Below are 16,772 nucleotides of genomic sequence, written 5' to 3'. Positions count from 1 at the left end.
TGCATAAATAGTAAAGGTAGGATAGAAAGCCATACAAAAATGACTAGTTAGAAAGACAATTACATAAATGGATGATAGGGGATATTTTTTGGGGAAGCAAAGAAGAAACACACCTCTTTCAACAAAAAAAAATTTCATCAAAAAAAAAAAAAGAAAAAGAAAAAAAGAAGAAGAAATACCTGATAAGTGATCAAGTGATAGGGCTTGTGACTCTTGTCCAAGGTGGAGACAAAATCCAAAATTGGATAGACTTTACGCGTTAAGTCCAGGGACGTGAATTAAATATTCTTTATTATTCAGGGGCGTTAGTCAGACTTATCCGTTTATAAATAGGGTCATCGTTTCAACTTCTCAAGCCATCTAGTTATAACCACAACTAAGAGAGAGAGAGAGGGAGAGAGAGTTAAGAGAGAGAGAGAGAGTTTTCACAAGTTTTGAGAGATAGATTTGGTCTAGTGATCAGAAAACATAATTTTTAATTACTGTAATCAATTAAGATTTTGAGGATAATGGGTATAATTAGGCAAGAAGAAGAAGAAATAAACCACCAGAGTCTGCCATTATTATCACTTAACCATGTATCTTATCTCTGTAAATCAGTGGCTGAATCAGCCAAATTCTACCAAGAAGTTCTTGGTTTTGTTCTAATTAGAAGACCTTCTTCTTTTAGCTTTGAAGGAGCCTGGTAATTATTTGATTAAGTTCTCTAATGAATTAATGATGATTATAATTACATCAAATTATCTAAATTATTTTTTTTGTTAATTGTGAAATAGGTTATTCAACTATGGAATTGGAATACATTTATTGCAGTGTCCTTCAGCTAGTGATTTCCCACAAAAGCCAACAATCATTAATCCTAAAGATAATCACATTTCATTCCAAGTAAGCCATATTTTCTTTTTAAGTTTCTTAATAGATATGTTAATTAGGGGTAGTAATTAACTAATTAATGTTGTAACTTTTGTAGTGTACAGATATCGAACTAGTGAAGAGAAAATTAGAGCGAATGGGGATGAAATACGAGACAGCTTTAGTACAAGAAGGAGGGATCTTCGTTGATCAATTATTTTTTCATGATCCAGATGGTTATATGATCGAAATTTGCAACTGTGACAACCTTCCCGTTCTTCCTCTCTCTTCTTGTCCAATTACGAAACCCAAACAATCATACATTGAATTTGATTCCCAAAGTAAGTCAACTGTCTTAATCATCATTGTTAAGACCATAATCTCTTTGACTCATTCTTTTACTTTCTTATATTTCCCAATGGACATCTAATACAACATTAATAAATTTAGATGTCTTTTTCTTCTCTATCGTCTAGATTTGACTTGTCCGAGTCTAGCTCATCTTAATCTAAATCAAGTATTGGACGTCTCGTGGTCATTTTAAATGATTTGAGACTATAATTTCATTTCAAAATTATTTTGGGTATGACTCAAATAGACCTAGCTAAAATCAATTTGAGTCAATCATTTAGAGTCAATCAAACAAATAAAAATTAAGCCATCTGATTTAAATCAATTTAGATCCTGAGTCAGATTGCAGATGGACCCTGGGAGAAAAAACTAACACCACCTTAGTTAGTAATGTCTGCTCTTATTGTAGACTTTGTTATTGGACCTATGGGTGAAAAGTGGATGCCTTCAAAACAAAACATTTACCTAATTTAGGCACACCCATCTTGGTTAAAGGCACAAAAAAATAACATTAGATCTTGTCACATGCTTAGGTACTGTTAAACAGGCATGTCTTTGTCTCCAAGAAAGGTGGTAACATGTGAAATGACACCATCATTAATCTTCTTTTTTTTTGTTGCAACAACATCATTAATAAGAATAGAAGAAATCAAGGTTGAAAGAATAAAGCCTAAATTTATGGTATGATTAGAAAGACTTAAGTTTTAGGTTCATGTGTATCTAATAAATGTTTGCCATTATTGTATTTAGGTAATGAAGCATCATCATTAGCAAGACCAAAAACCCTACATGCTCAAGAGATGGAGACAAGAATGATGGAAAGCTTGTTCACTAACATGATTGACATTGCCATGTAACTTAATCATGAAAAGAATTACTGCCCTTTTTATCTTTATTTTTTTTACCTATTTAGTTTCTCTCCTTTTTGCAATTTTGTAATAAAATTTGTGTAGATTGAAGTAATCTATATATAAGAAATTTTTTTTGTTACAAATCTCTTTCTTTTGGTTCAATTTAAGTTTTAACAATAGTCTAAAATATAATTTTAGATATTCAGATGGTAGTGCAAGGCTAACATGGTTCAATTTGAGTTTTTACGATAGTCTAAAATATAATTTTACATATCCAGATGGTAGTGCAAGGCTAACAAGCAGAGACAAAGCACAACTTTTTTTTCATGTGGGCACAAATTCATATACTATAAGAAAATGACTGTTACTGAATCATGCAATTTTATCTATTTACATATTTATAATTGTCTTGGAAGAGTTTTCACCTTAATAACTTCATTACTAATATATCCTTCTAAATGCATGCAAGTAAATTATCATTCATCTTCTGCCTCTCATTCGTTTTCGTAATCTTCTTTTTACAATATTGATACTGGAGAACACTTTGTTTCACAAAAAACTAAAACACATTGAAAAGAATATCAACAAAAACTTTATTTCAAACTTCAATTTAAAATAAATAAAAGAAAATCATATATTAATCCTTTTTTTAATGTCGCAGCCATGAAGAAAGATGAGATTGTAACTTCGTAAAAAATAACATGACTACCAAAATTTTTAACTTTTTTTTTTATCTTCGTTTGTTTCATATTTAATTTGAAATTAGAGTTTATAGTACCATAGATTTGGTGCCTTTGTGGGCTGTGGACCATCACAAGAAAATAGTTATAAGTGGATGAATGGAGGGCCATAAATAAAAGACATAGTGGGTGGGCCATTTAAGTTGTTAACATTTGTAATTGATAGTGGGCTTAAGTCTTTTGGGTTATTAAGCCCACATAGTCACCTCTTTTCATAGGAAAGGAGCTCCCGTTTGACCTTGTGGGGGCACGTGTCTGTACGGGCCCTATGTGGGCTCTCCCTGCTAACAGGTGCAAGGGTTACAAATTCCGAACATGTTCTAATCTACTTCTCATTATCTCACATTTTCTAATCAACTTCGTACACTTGAGCCTGGCCTAAGCTTAAACCAGACCACCTTGGTTGATCATTTAAACAATCAAAGGAGCCCTCCTAGATACAAATGCATCCAAATGAGTTGAATATGCAATAATAAGTTAGTCACATTGACAACAATAAAACAGATTGCCAAACTTTGTAGTTAATATAGGCTTCACAATAAGAACTTTATAAACTCTAGGTTTTTGGTTGTTTGGGGAAAATAATTTATCTACCTTGTCCCGTTGAATGCAAGACTCTGTGACTTTTTTTTTTTTTGTTGTCGCAAACCAATGGTGACTTTCTAACCGTATAAATTATTGCAAAAGAAAAAGACCAATTTCAGCTTCATGGTTGTTATAATTATATTGATAATTTATGGCAATATGAAGGATGGTTAAATTTCAAATTTTACTAGTCTATCATCTAATTAAAATTTGTGGTACTAAATTTATTACTTGACCAGCAATACCTGTAAAAGGATATGGTTTCATTGTTAAAAAATCTACATACTCAAAAAGTAGATCGTTTAAAAAGTGGATCATTTGGCCAATGAAGAAAAAAATAAATAACAAATGAGTAAAAACATAGTTACCGATAACAAAAGCATTCAGTTCTCATTATATTGCTCCCAAACATAATCAGTTGTTGGGTCCCTAGTTTCCACTGTACTTCGCCAAATTCATGTTATGAACCTTTTAGTTTTCTTTAAGTCTTCTCGTACACCCTGGGTGTTAAAAGATTGAAAGAGATGACTGACACGATTGGGGGTGGGGTGACGAAATCACCAATCAAATACAACCGTTTGGGCGTTTGGCACCTATTATTACCGAAAATCCCGGTGGGTTATATACATCTTCTTTCCCGCGTTGGTAAAAAAAGTACAGTTTCTCTCTCTCTCTCTCTAAAAATCACCCTCCCTTTCTCTCTCTCTCTAAAGAAGATGAAGGTCTCATTACTGTTAGACATTTCGTTCTTGTTAATCTTCACTTCTCACTATTTCGTCATCGTCCAACCTCGGATTCTCCACTTTCTAAACCATAGCAGTAGTAGCAATTACTTGACTCAACAAGAACTCTGGTTGAACCAGACTCTCGATCACTTCTCACCAATCGTTAGTTTCTCTCTCTCTCTCTAAACTTTCTCTCACCCTCCAACATAAATTCCTCTTTTTTCTACTTATACTGCTGCAATTTCTTCTCTCTTGAAAAAATCGAATCATTTTGACACAACTTTACTAATATGGGAATTTCGTTAACCCTCAAATTTGATGATTTGTATTTCTTAATTTTGGAACTTTTAGGGTTTGTGATTTATAGTTGTTTTGATTGAACTATGATTTTGTAGGATCACCGTCAATTTGAGCAGCGTTATTATGAATTCCTTGATTACTTTCGAGTTCCTGATGGACCTATTTTCTTGAAAATTTGTGGTGAATCTGCTTGTAATGGAATTTCAAATGATTATATCAGTGTAAGTTATACTATATTAAATTTGATTTCAGAAATCTAGATGTTTATCCATCTTAATTGAATTTCAACATCTTTGGTTTTTTAGGGTTTATTGTTGAATGTTAGAAAACTGTGGTATTTATATCAAGCAGGTTATGGCAAAGAAATTTGGTGCTGCTGTGGTTTCTCTAGAGCATAGATACTATGGGAAGAGTTCTCCTTTCAATTCATATTCCACAGAAAATTTGAAATATCTATCTTCAAAGCAAGCTCTTTTTGATTTGGCTGTTTTCCGTCAGTATTACCAGGTAATTTTACTACTATTCTACGTGATTTCAATATTAAGATAATGCTCAAGTGAAATAATTCTATGGAAACCCTAGATTATTCGCGCATCATTCGTATAAACTTATTTGCTTTTGTCTCGGCAATGTCTTCACAACTGTGCTTTTCTGAATTTTGATGTCCCGGGGAGTCAGAACCATTGTTTTTTCCATTTTGATCAGCTACTTAAGTTCTTGTTTGTGAGATTAATCTTCTTCGTGTGCGTAATCGAGCTCAGGAATCCTTGAATGCAAAGCTTAATCGATCAAATGCTGATAACCCATGGTTTGTCTTCGGTGTCTCTTACTCTGGGGCACTCAGTGCGTGGTTTCGTCTGAAATTCCCACACTTAGCCTGTGGAAGTCTTGCAAGTTCTGCAGTTGTTCTTGCCGTGTACGACTTCACTGAATTTGACAAGCAGGTAAAATTGTTTATTGGGTTCCTGTTAGTTCTACACCTTATGCGCAAGTTAATAGAGCGATTGACCTTGTTAGCTCTCACAATCCACTCGGTTAAAACAAATCTTAATACTATCACTTACCAATGAACTTCCTTCTGGTTGTCTGACTGCAGATTGGAGAGTCTGCTGGTCCTGATTGTAAAGCTGCATTACAAGAAACTACTAAACTTATTGAACGAAAACTAAAATCAGAGGGAACAGCAGTAAAAACTTTGTTTGGTGCATCTGAGGTATGATAGATGAGGAAAAATTGTACTTGTAATTTACTAGAGGATATTTAGTGTTTTCATATCGCTTTCCTGCCACAACACAGAAAGAACCACTTGTTTTATGCAATTCTTATTGATCTACTTAGTTGTTTAGTATTTTTTGTTTGAATAATATCTTCGGAATTCTCATTGTGTATCTTCAATGTGCTTGCAGCTTAAGAACGACGGTGATTTTATGTACTTTCTCGCAGATGCTGCAGTTATAGCGGTATTATAACCTACCCAAAGAAGTCAGTGAGTTTTGCTTGTGGCAGAGTTTTTCTAAAACAAGTTTATGATATGTTTCCACTATTTGTACTTTGCAGTTCCAGTATGGAAATCCAGATGTACTATGTGTCCCACTTGTTGAAGCAAAAAAGAGTGGAAAGAGTTTGTTGGTATACTCCTCTCTCTCTCTCTCTGCTATCAGCATGCGTGTAACAGTCCATGTGGAACTAAATTCATTAACTAATTTTGCTATCTTGTTTCTTGCAAGGGTGGAATTTTTGTGTTTTGTCAATATAATTCGACATATGCGTTTATGTTATCTCTTTCTAGTCTTTATGGTTTTCAAACATGATGCCTGTCTTAAGTGTTGTGCTTATGATTCTGAAGAATGACCTTGCCGTAGGATGCATATGCGAGTTATGTGAAAGATCACTATATCGGGAGTCATGGTAATCGCGTTCAAACTTATGATCAGCGATACTTGAAGAGGACTGATCTTGGTCAAGCTAGTGGTGACAGATTATGGTGGTTCCAAGTGTGTACTGAGGTCGCTTATTTCCAGACTGCACCCTCAAATGATAGCATTCGCTCATCGAAGGTGGACGTAAGGCATGTCTCATCTTTACCTTGGAAACTAATGTTTAGTTTTCCCGTTCGGTATTTTTCGTGTCAAATGGACTCAAACTGGTTAAATTGGAAATGCAAAAGTAATTTGAAGTCTTTTAATGTTGAGATGGAAATTGATTAGCGTAGTGTTGAGTTCTTCCTTTCTATTATGAATATCTGAAATTTCCAATTCCACTATTCCAATTTTCTAGATACCATCTGGACCTCTGCAAGAATTTGTTTGGAGAAGGCATCTACCCTACTGTGGATGCAACCAATTTGTACTATGGAGGCACAAAGATTGCTGGTCAGAACTTTTACCCTCGAGATCTTTTTCTTTTCGCCTGGTTCAAGATGCGCCTCTTTTCTTTTTTCGCATTTTGTATCCCCAAAAATTACGCAGAACTTCCTCTGTCATGCAACATCTTGTGTCTTTGTAGTTTCAGTATTCATAAAAACTAAGTATATGTATCATACTTCATCACTTTGCAGGGTCAAAGATAGTCTTCACTAATGGATCACAGGACCCGTGGCGCCATGCTTCTAAGCAGACTTCTTCTCCAGATAGTAAGTTTTCTATCTGCTGTGTCAAAATGTCTGTCATCCGTATATAGCAGTCAGAATTCGGAGTTCCGAAGGAGTAGATATTGTGTTTGCATTTTACCATCACAAATTAACAATGCCACCACTTCATGATATGTTACCAACTTTGTGAACCATACCCCATGATCAATACTAATTTGATGTCACCACCACAATCTATCTTGATGAAATGATACTAGATAAACCTCTTACACGTGCATCATACAGGTCTTCCTGTGGTTTTTTTCATTTTGCACCTACTGAGCATTTTCTTTCCTAGTTTTGATTTGAACGCCTTATGGAGTTATGGATATATATAACCGTCTATGACGTAAACTAGAAGTTATACTATGAACTTGTCATGTTATTAGTTATATTTGTTACTAAAAGTCTTTTACCATGCAACTATGCAGTGCCATCCTACATCATCTCATGTCACAATTGTGGCCATGGAACTGATCTAAGAGGATGTCCCCAATCTCCTTTAAGTCTTGAAGGTATGCTTCTAATCACGTGGTGACTTTAAATTTTCGTCTTCATATATGGCTACTGATGTTGATGGGTTGTGGCATGGCAGGCGATATAATCCGTGTAAATGGATATTCCTTTTAAATATTTGGGCCATGTAGAATAAAGATAGTCGTATACAATACTCAAAATACTTATTCTATATTCACATTTACTTCCATGGGTATACTGTGATATTTGTATGAACATGTAGTGTTTATTAGCACAAAATCCTATCAGGTTCGTAAAATACCATTCTAGGTTAACATCACTTAAGTCAATTCTGTATAATTTAGCAGTCGTTGATCCAAATAACTAAGACAAGTTCAAAAGATAAAAAGGAAATGAAATATGTGTATGACCTCGTTTTGGTGTTTACTATGCCAGTAAATTTACTAAGAACCTAGATATCAGAGGCTATCTTAACTTGGTTACCACGTGTTTTTTCTAAAAGTCGAAGAGCTCACTAGAAACGATGTTTTTCTCGATAGGTGATGCGAAAAATTGCAGCTCTCCAGATGCAGTGCAGAAAGTGAGGCAGCAGATAGTAAACCACCTAGACTTGTGGCTCTCTGAATGTCAAGAAAGTAGCAGGAGTTCTATCTAACTGATTTATGATGGAGGTACAAGCTACAACAATTCGTCAAACTTTATTTATAGATACCCTATATACTTTTTGGAATGATAAATAATCGATCATATCCGTGAGATGTGACTTCAATTATTTATCTTGTTGTGTGACGTAATCTCGATTTTATTAGTGAATAACTAAATAGTTTGTGATGTTTGGATATTTCATGTTCTTTGTTCATTAACTTATGTAATTGAAACTACTCTTAAAAGTAATCTAATGAAAGAAAAGTTTTCTTGGAACATTGCATGGTAGCATATGTTTCTAGGGTAAGGGTCCCTATTAATAAATAACAGAGGTTTTACAAGCAACAAATCCGTTGTAGTCTAGTTGGTCAGGATACTCGGCTCTCACCCGAGAGACCCGGGTTCAAGTCCCGGCAACGGAACTTTTTGTCCTAATTATTTTTTGAGTAGGGCCCACCATTCTATAGGAGCACTACATTTCATTTATTTTGTCTGCGGGTAGTGTAAGCACCTCGAGCATCCATTCTATAAAACAAAATTTCCTTGTTTTATTCCTTTTTCTTGCCTTGGATGGGACTGGTTTGGTATGAACCTTTATGATCTCCTATGAACGCATCAAGATATCGCCCAGGCAAAAAGTACCTTTATTAGTCTTATGTATCTCAATTTAGATTTTCATTCGTAACTAGTAAGTTCTTTTATTTATTTATGTGTCATAACTTTTTTATTTATTTTTGTGAAAAATTAAAATGGGTGTTTCAAGGAAATAAAGAAATTTTTTGGGGTATAAAGTTTTCTTTTAAGTATGGAGGTTGTCGGTCTGTCACCAGAAATTTTGGTCGGTCGACAACCTTATCGGAGAAGATGATGAGGTGGCGAGAGGGCCCTTCGCCAACCATAATAGAGAGAGAGGGAGGGGGGAGAGAAAAGGAAAGGATGAGAGAGAAGAGAAGAAGAGGGAGGAAGAAGGAAGGAGGAGAGAGAGAGAGACAATATTTTTCTTTTAAGTATGAAGGTCGTCGGTCGGTCGGCGACCTTATCGGAGAAGATGATGAGGTGGCGAGAGGAATGACGTGGCTGAGAAAGGTGATGAGATAAACGAGAGAGAGTTAACGGACATCTGACGGTAAGGAAAAAAGAGAACTTTTTGGATATTTTCGATAAAGTAAGGGACTACGCGGGAAGCTGGTTATAAAATGGGGGGCCATTTGGAAAATAACCTTATTTTTAACTAAAAACTCCATAGTCCGATGACACATTCTAAAAGGTGACCAATACGCGGACAACCGTTTTTCTTATATGGACAACTATTTCGGGCCCAATGCGAGTTAATTATGCTTGACTTCGTTGACTTTGATTTAATAAGGAGACAACTCCATAAAGTCTTAAATACTAATAATTAGTAACTTGTGGACTACTAACAAAAATAATAGTTAAAGATGAAAACCTAAACTGTCTTCTTCTTCATCTTCTTCCTTCTTCATAGTCTTATTCTTCTTTCTTCACTTCTACTAAAAGTAAACTGTAGTTTCTACCATTTTTTTTTATCAAACCCTAGATGGATGAAGAAGACAAAATCTCTTCTTAGTCTTATTCTTCTTTCTTCACTTCTACTAAAAGTTAACTGTAGTTTCTACCATTTTTTTTTATCAAACCCTAAATGGATGAAGAAGACAAAATCCCTCAATCTGCACCTGAAGAAGTTTCCCGGGCGTTTCTATAATAGGCATTAATGACATTGATGAGGTAAAATAGAACATAACTTGCGACGAAAATCTGGCAAAATCGGACAATTTTCCAGATTTTCGTAGCAACTTAGCTTCTGTTATGCCATATTTTCGCAGAAAACCGACGAAAATATTGTATAACAGAAGCTAAGTTGTGACGAAAATCTGGCAAGTTTTCTGATTATGCTAGATTTTCGTCGCAAGTGATGTTCTGTTATGCCATATTTTTGCACAACCCGAATTACCATATTCATCTTCCTCTTCACCATCGTTTTCAGAGTTGGAACCAACAGATCCATCTCCGTCTTCCACATCTTCTCTGATTTTCTCTGCCATCAGTACCATCTTCTTCTTCATGGTTGGTTTTAGAGGTTTAGGGTTCTAACCTTTGTCTTTGGGAAGATTCTACAACAACTCCCTTGCCTTTGTTTGATGCCATAACACCAATGCTTCTCCAAGGAATTTTTCTCTCTAGAAATTTGAGTGATGATGAAGAACAAGTAATAGAAGAGATGAAGACTAAACTAACCTAGGATTTATGGAGAAAGAGGGAGGTCATCAAATAATACATCTGATTCTAAGAGGACTTTGATAGAGAGTTGTCCCCTTAGAAACTGATGTCCATATAAAAATTTAATTTTTTTGCGTTGTCCACATAAGATAGTTGTCCATATAAGAAAAACGGTTGTCCGCGTATTGGCCACCTTCTAAAATTAGAAACTGTATCTCTCATTGGAGATAGCTCTAAAATTTGGCCTTTTTCTCAAGGAAATGTTCGTAAAGATCATTCTCGCCTTATATAATAAAGCAATTGTCAAAATTTTCATTTTTTTTCAAATTGATAGCTTTTTTACGATTTTTGTAAAAGAAAACACAGGACTAAATTATAAAGCATAAGAGACTAGCTCATTGGTGTACGCCTGAACTTGACCTGAGTCGAGATTTTGTAAGGTCATCTAGTAAGGATATGAAGGGGAGTCCAAGGGGGTATTCCCAACTGGATGGATTGTTATTTGTGAGTACTACGGTAGCCTCACAGACACAGCCCTCTCTGTTGCAGCCCTCCTCTCTGTTGCAGCCCTCCTCTCTGTTGCAGCAGGAGAATTTGCTACGAAACACAATGTACTGGTGCGGCAGACACATGACTGTCGTGGTGCCCTAAGTTTCCAGACAACCTTATGACCTTATCATGGACTTTTATATTGCCAGATTTCCAAAAAAGAAGAAAAATGATTTGTTTTAAGTTCTAAGAATGTAGAGGGAGACACTCTCTTTTAGGGTTTTAATAAGGATCCGGCCTAGTTTTAGACAATCAATTCTCAAACAACTAAAGTTTTGCAAGGAAGCCAAGCTTTTGACTCTGTTAATGACTTAATTCATCACTACAATCCCGGGAAGTGCCACGACCCCAATAAATATTAGGGCAATTTAGCAATACGCTCTCAATTAGTGGTACACCTTTTTTAATTGGATATCAGTGGAACCCCACTTTTTACACTTAGGTGCTGTTTGTTTTTTAATATTTTCAGATCTGAAATCTGAATTGGAATTCAATTCAGATTTCAGATGTTTGGTTTTCAATTAAAAAAAATCTGAAAACTTAGCTGAATTTGGGCCTTGTCTTAATGGGCTGAAAAAAAGCCCACTTATTTCAGACTTCAAAACAAGTCTGAAATAAGAACCCAATTTCTGAAATATGTAAAATGACGTTCATTGTCCCTATAATTTAAAAATCTTGTCTTAATTTTCACCAAAGTCAACCAAACCACCGCCACCGAACCACCACCACCAACGAACCACCACCACCACTACCACCGAGCCACTACTGCCACCGAACCACGGAGCCACCACTACCACCACCACCGAAATCCCAAAAAACACAACCAAGATCACTACAAGATTTACCATGAAAGTCACTGGAGGAAGGTCTATGAACCCTCGCCGGATCTGGCGAGGGTCATCTTGCTCGAAACCCTCGCCAGATCTGGGGAGGGTTTAGGTTTGTTTTCGGCTCGAACCCTCGCCTGATGTGGCGAGGGGTTAGGTAAAAAGTTATACCGACGAAAAACTAGAGAGAGATGACTAATATCGACGACGTCGGTCATGGAGGAGGAGCTTTAATGGAGAACTCGAACACAACAACGATAGAACCAGGTTTCTTATGTCGAATGGTTAGGGTTTTGATTCAACACATATCTTATTGGAAATACGATTACCGCCGGTGAAAGGAGTTGAGATGAACTTATAGCTTTCTTCCGATCTTGTTGTTTCCTGTAGAGAGAGAGAGGGGTAGGGAGAACAAATGATGGAGTAGACCAGTTGGGGAAAGAGAGGCAGAAAAGTGATGGAAACGGATATTTAGAAATTAGGGTTTTTTCTTAACAATATCCACGAGGGTATAAATGTCAAAAGCATAATTCAGACTTGATAATTCTGATTAAGAAAACAAACATCTAACTAGTAAAACAATTCAGATTTTTCAGATTTTTCAGATTCATCCAATTCAGTTCAGCCAATTCAGATTCAGCTAATTCAGATTCAGACGCCAAATAAAAAACAAACACAACCTTAATTCATCACTACCAGAGCTGAATCCTATTTTAATCACTTCAAGTTTATTCATGTTAAGAAAGAAACAGATTCAGATGCTCTGAGTGTTAACAGAAATGTCTCAGTCAGCTATGAGCATCTTCACTCTCAGTTACTAGCCAAGGGTTAAATCTCTGCAGAGCCCCGGAAGAATATGAAAACTAAAATGTGCACTTCATCAAACAGAAGAGAATAGGATTACGTAGTTACCGACCCTCCAAAATTGTACCCAGCCGGTAGGCCATGGGCTGTGGACTGCGGTCCATCGGATGTTGCCCTTGGGCCGTGGACCTCGATGTAGCTGCATGGAAGTACTTAAAGGTTAACTAACTGTTTGTAGGCTGCTACTACTAGTGGTACCACTACTACCACCTAAGAATCAGTATCTGATTTCGTCGTGTTAGTTACCTAGTAAGTAGTCTCCTAAATTTTAAATAGATTGATATAGTACCTTCCCATTATCTAAGGAACACTGAACAGCTGAATTGAACTAATACAATCAACGGTTTTCATTTAAAAAGAAAAGTATAACACATCATTCGTGCACAGGCTTAATCAAAATGCAAATTCAAAACTGTTACTCAAGATTGGCAAAATGCAAACTTCTTCAACAAAAAAAAAAAGATTGGCGAACTAATTTGATATTGTTTATATCAACCAACAAAGTAATATAATAACTATGGGTAAATAACCTTACAACCTTACAAAAGATGGATGGATGATGGACCATTAGTCGCGGCAACTTTCTGAGCCCGATGGGTTTCAGACTTGTAGATTCCCTTTAATTCCTTCTTTGATCTTCGAGCCTCTCGTCTCTCCTCTTTCACCGCAGCCTGGAAACCAGATAACATCAGTTTTAGCACATCTCGACAAGAAAAATAATAACACTGACACATTCTTCTTTTTTTGAAAATAACAGACAGTCAAAAATAGTCCTTGGTGAAGTTCTCAACTAATGGACGCTTCTAGTGAAATAAAAAATCCATGAATATAAAATCAGAAAAGTAATATCGTGTTGTGCACCAGTGGAACATAAAACCCCAAAGTTCAATGTGTTCTCAAAATGGAGAAACCAAGCGAGCATTTAATGGTATTTTACCTTCCTTTCCTTCTTTTCATCCTTCGACTCTTCTCCATGAGGTTTCCTCTTGAGGTGCTCAACCTTCAAGCCTGATACTTTAGTCTCCTTTTCTACTACATTCTTTCTGCTATTAGGTAGGAAGTCCACTGGGAGCTTCTCTCTTCCTCGAAGAGAAATCACATTTCCGTCATTACGTGGAAGTTCGGGAATGGTTTCCATCATTTTCTTCCTTCGTCTACTAGCTGGAGCTTCTATTTTTGCAGGGTGATTTTCAAGATTTGAATAAGTTGATACAATGGTCTCACAATCAAAATGGTCAGATTCGTCACTACTTTCCTCTACTAGTACAAAGTCTTCGTTATCCTGAGTTTCATTATACTTTTCACCATACTCCACACATCGTCGAATTAAATCAGCAGCCGAGTTAACAAGTTTCTCATCATTCAATGCTTCATTGCCATGAATAAAATCTGCAGGAACTTTATACCCGTCATCGATTTCTAAGTCATCGATTTCACGGTTTCTAAGAGACTGATTAAGTTTTACTGCTAAAGGTACATCTTCCTCAGATATCGAACCATTATATTCACTTTCACTGTCTGTGCCATACTCCTGAAGCGTAAGCTGTAATATGAACACGATATGTGTTAAATTTGATCATCGTCAGACTATTTAAAGGATGGAAATTAGTAAGAGATTGGAAGATTTAAAACTTAACACCACCAGAGATGTCCTAATCTTCAAAGGAAAAATGCTTATTTTCCTTAAAGTCTTCCCAAAAAAGCTGGTGTAGGATATGACCACATGCTTTCATCAACTGGTTTTTGGAAATCTCAAAAATTTAATACAAAAGGTAAAGATGGTTCCACCAATTCTGTAAGTAAGACTCTTGAGTAAAACTATACGAACACACGTTTAAGCATTTCAAAACGGAACGTGACTACCACGAATCACATTAAGGAAATGATGTCTGGCAGCGGAAAATAACAATTTATTTCAAAAAAAAAAATGTTTGACCACGCAAGATAATTAGGAAAAACATTCTGAGGGAGAACGGGAATCCTCTTAAAGGGAACACAGGGGACTATGGGTTTTTGGTTCCGTTTCCCTTGGAATCATTAAACAAATAATCTATTAACAAAATCAATTCCTAGGAATCTTATTCTTGACCAAACCAAACAATATATAAGGTATTCCTTTCCTGCAAGCCAAACATGGATAAGTGACTACAGTCCCCATACTCGAATTGCCCACAAAGGGATAAACCATAGAAGGTAAATGGCATAGTAAATTATGATTTTCAACTTTTTCAAATTCTTGTAATTGAATGTATAAAATGTAAAGCATTTTGTATAATCAAGTTAAACTTAATAAAAGAACAATGAAGGTATTCAAGTTAATTTTACCATATCAAATTGCTCATCCAGAAGCCGACGAGCTCGTGGTTCCTCCTCAGTCTGGTTCAGTCTCAAATCATCAGGGGCAACAACCTCACCTTCTTCAGGATCCAAATGATCAGATTCAGAGTTCTCACTATTTAGTACTTCAAGTTGTTGATTTATCTTATCATTTACAATTTCATCTTCCTCTCCTTCTTCAGGAAGATTAGCCTTTATCACAAAATCCTCTTCAAATTCTTCAACATCTGAACCAAACCTCAATAAGTCATCTTCATCAGCATCAAGCAAAGCAGCAACTTCCTCATCAACAGCTCTCTGAATCCTTACACCAACAGTCTTAGAAGCAACATTATAAATTAAGTCTGGGTTTTCACTTGAATCATTAACAAGTCCTGAAACCTTTACTCTTGAAGCATCATAAGCCTGGCAATGAACAAATTAAACCACAACCCACAAATTATAACCAATCAAAAACCCTAAAACAACAAAAAGATCAAAACTTTAGTAAAAGTAGTAATCCAAATTACCAACCTTTACATCCAGAGGAACTTGATCAAGCTTAGCTTTACTGTTCTCATAATAAGCAGAACCACCTCCACTCTTCTTAATTTCTCTCATATGAAGAAGATAGTTATAACCATCATCAGGAAACCCTAATTCTAGAATTTCTTTTCTAACAACATCAGGTAGAGATGACTTCCCATAAGTGCTCGTCTTTCCAGTTAAACCTTGGGGAAGATAACTATCATCACCCTCTTCACAATCTTCTGGTGCGTCTTCAAAAATTGAAAGGTCGTACTGATTATTATCAACTCTAACAAAAACTCGATCACCACTTGGGTCATCAGTGTAGTTAGGATCGGATGTATCCCTTGCAAGTAATTGAAATGTCGCAGATTTTTTCTTTTCGATAAATTTCTTCTTCCCCATTTTCAATTCACTCTAGGGTTTGTCAACAAAAAAAAATCACTCTAGGGTTTTCTTTTGTTGAGCTAAAAAACTAAATTCACTCTAGGGTTTGTTGTGGAGGTCGAAGGAGGATTTGAGAAATAACCCACTTTACCTAATCTTTTTTTTGCAGTTGTAGATCAACAGGTACACTGAAGATTAACAAAAATGGAGCCTCTGCAGCAGCAGCAGTTCCAAGAAACTCAAATGGAAGTATACTCGACTCTCTAGTGAAGACAATTCCTATAATCTCAGCTATTTACAGTGAGATGATAGTAATTCAATTAGGGTTTGAACTGGCCGACAAGCACCATCTAAATGAATTTGAGGTGGAAGGGGGACTCCAAATTCTTATTTACCCTAATATCCGACGGCTCTCAGCAATCCGTGGAGAATAAGAGGTGAGATGGAAGAGATACGTAGCCAAATCAGATCAAAGCATATCACGTTAATGCACTTACCTAGGCCGGGTGGGAATTTTGCCAATGAACCCGCACCCATCCACGGGCACCCGAGCCCAACGAGGACCATGGACGCCCGTGCCCTACTCGGATATAACCAGCCCAGCCCGCCAAGTTTTGTGGATGGGCATGAGTTAAAACCTCTACCCGCGCACCCGCCCATGCCCGCACCCACTTAACGTCGCCCAATGATAACCAACCAAATTACATCAATTTTTGGGTTGATGAAGCCCAACATTCCATGTTGCTAGGCCTAGTTAAGATGGTAAAAAAATATATTTAAGGGTAACCATACGAACCAATGCATTGTTTCGCAATGACCCAAGAGAATTCCTGGTAGGTTACTGAAGTAGTGTTTGGCTTTGAAGGAGTAAGGAGAGGGATAAGTTTATATTGTATCCCATGAAAATT

At 36.3% G+C, this 16,772-nt stretch overlaps 3 protein-coding genes and 1 non-coding gene across 4 annotated transcripts; 3 read left to right on the top strand and 1 right to left on the bottom strand.

Moving 5' to 3' along the window:
* The first annotated feature begins 321 nt into the window (after positions 1-321).
* Positions 322-2,194, top strand: LOC147538556 (glyoxylase I 4-like). The gene is made up of 4 exons (XM_086641546.1): positions 322-685; positions 777-885; positions 971-1,193; positions 1,954-2,194. The coding sequence occupies exons 1-4, from the start codon at positions 510-512 to the stop codon at positions 2,058-2,060; spliced, it is 615 nt and encodes a 204-aa protein (XP_086497672.1). The 5' UTR covers positions 322-509; the 3' UTR covers positions 2,061-2,194.
* Positions 2,195-4,008: 1,814 nt separating this feature from the next.
* LOC147538555 (putative serine protease EDA2) lies at positions 4,009-8,432 on the top strand. The gene is made up of 12 exons (XM_086641545.1): positions 4,009-4,266; positions 4,500-4,625; positions 4,756-4,911; positions 5,166-5,348; positions 5,501-5,617; positions 5,811-5,864; positions 5,962-6,033; positions 6,267-6,472; positions 6,682-6,776; positions 6,962-7,036; positions 7,465-7,548; positions 8,050-8,432. The coding sequence occupies exons 1-12, from the start codon at positions 4,096-4,098 to the stop codon at positions 8,163-8,165; spliced, it is 1,455 nt and encodes a 484-aa protein (XP_086497671.1). The 5' UTR covers positions 4,009-4,095; the 3' UTR covers positions 8,166-8,432.
* Positions 8,433-8,504: 72 nt separating this feature from the next.
* TRNAE-CUC (transfer RNA glutamic acid (anticodon CUC)) lies at positions 8,505-8,577 on the top strand. The gene has a single exon. It is a non-coding gene; the product is annotated as a tRNA-Glu (tRNA).
* A 4,379-nt stretch (positions 8,578-12,956) lies between these two features.
* Positions 12,957-16,445, bottom strand: LOC147538553 (Low temperature viability protein). The gene is made up of 4 exons (XM_086641186.1): positions 15,484-16,445; positions 14,959-15,375; positions 13,571-14,176; positions 12,957-13,304 (listed from the first exon to the last, which is right to left on the bottom strand). Exons 1-4 carry the CDS (start codon positions 15,880-15,882, stop codon positions 13,173-13,175), a joined length of 1,554 nt encoding a protein of 517 aa, XP_086497312.1. The 5' UTR covers positions 15,883-16,445; the 3' UTR covers positions 12,957-13,172.
* Between the last annotated feature and the right edge of the window lie 327 nt (positions 16,446-16,772).

This window comes from Eschscholzia californica, unplaced genomic scaffold (genome assembly GCF_041429995.1).
Source record: "Eschscholzia californica isolate CP2 unplaced genomic scaffold, dmEscCali1.0.p SCAF_5, whole genome shotgun sequence".
Taxonomy (NCBI): domain Eukaryota; kingdom Viridiplantae; phylum Streptophyta; class Magnoliopsida; order Ranunculales; family Papaveraceae; genus Eschscholzia; species Eschscholzia californica.
Note: the sequence above shows the minus strand (reverse complement) of the source record. Positions and strands in the feature narration are given on the sequence as shown.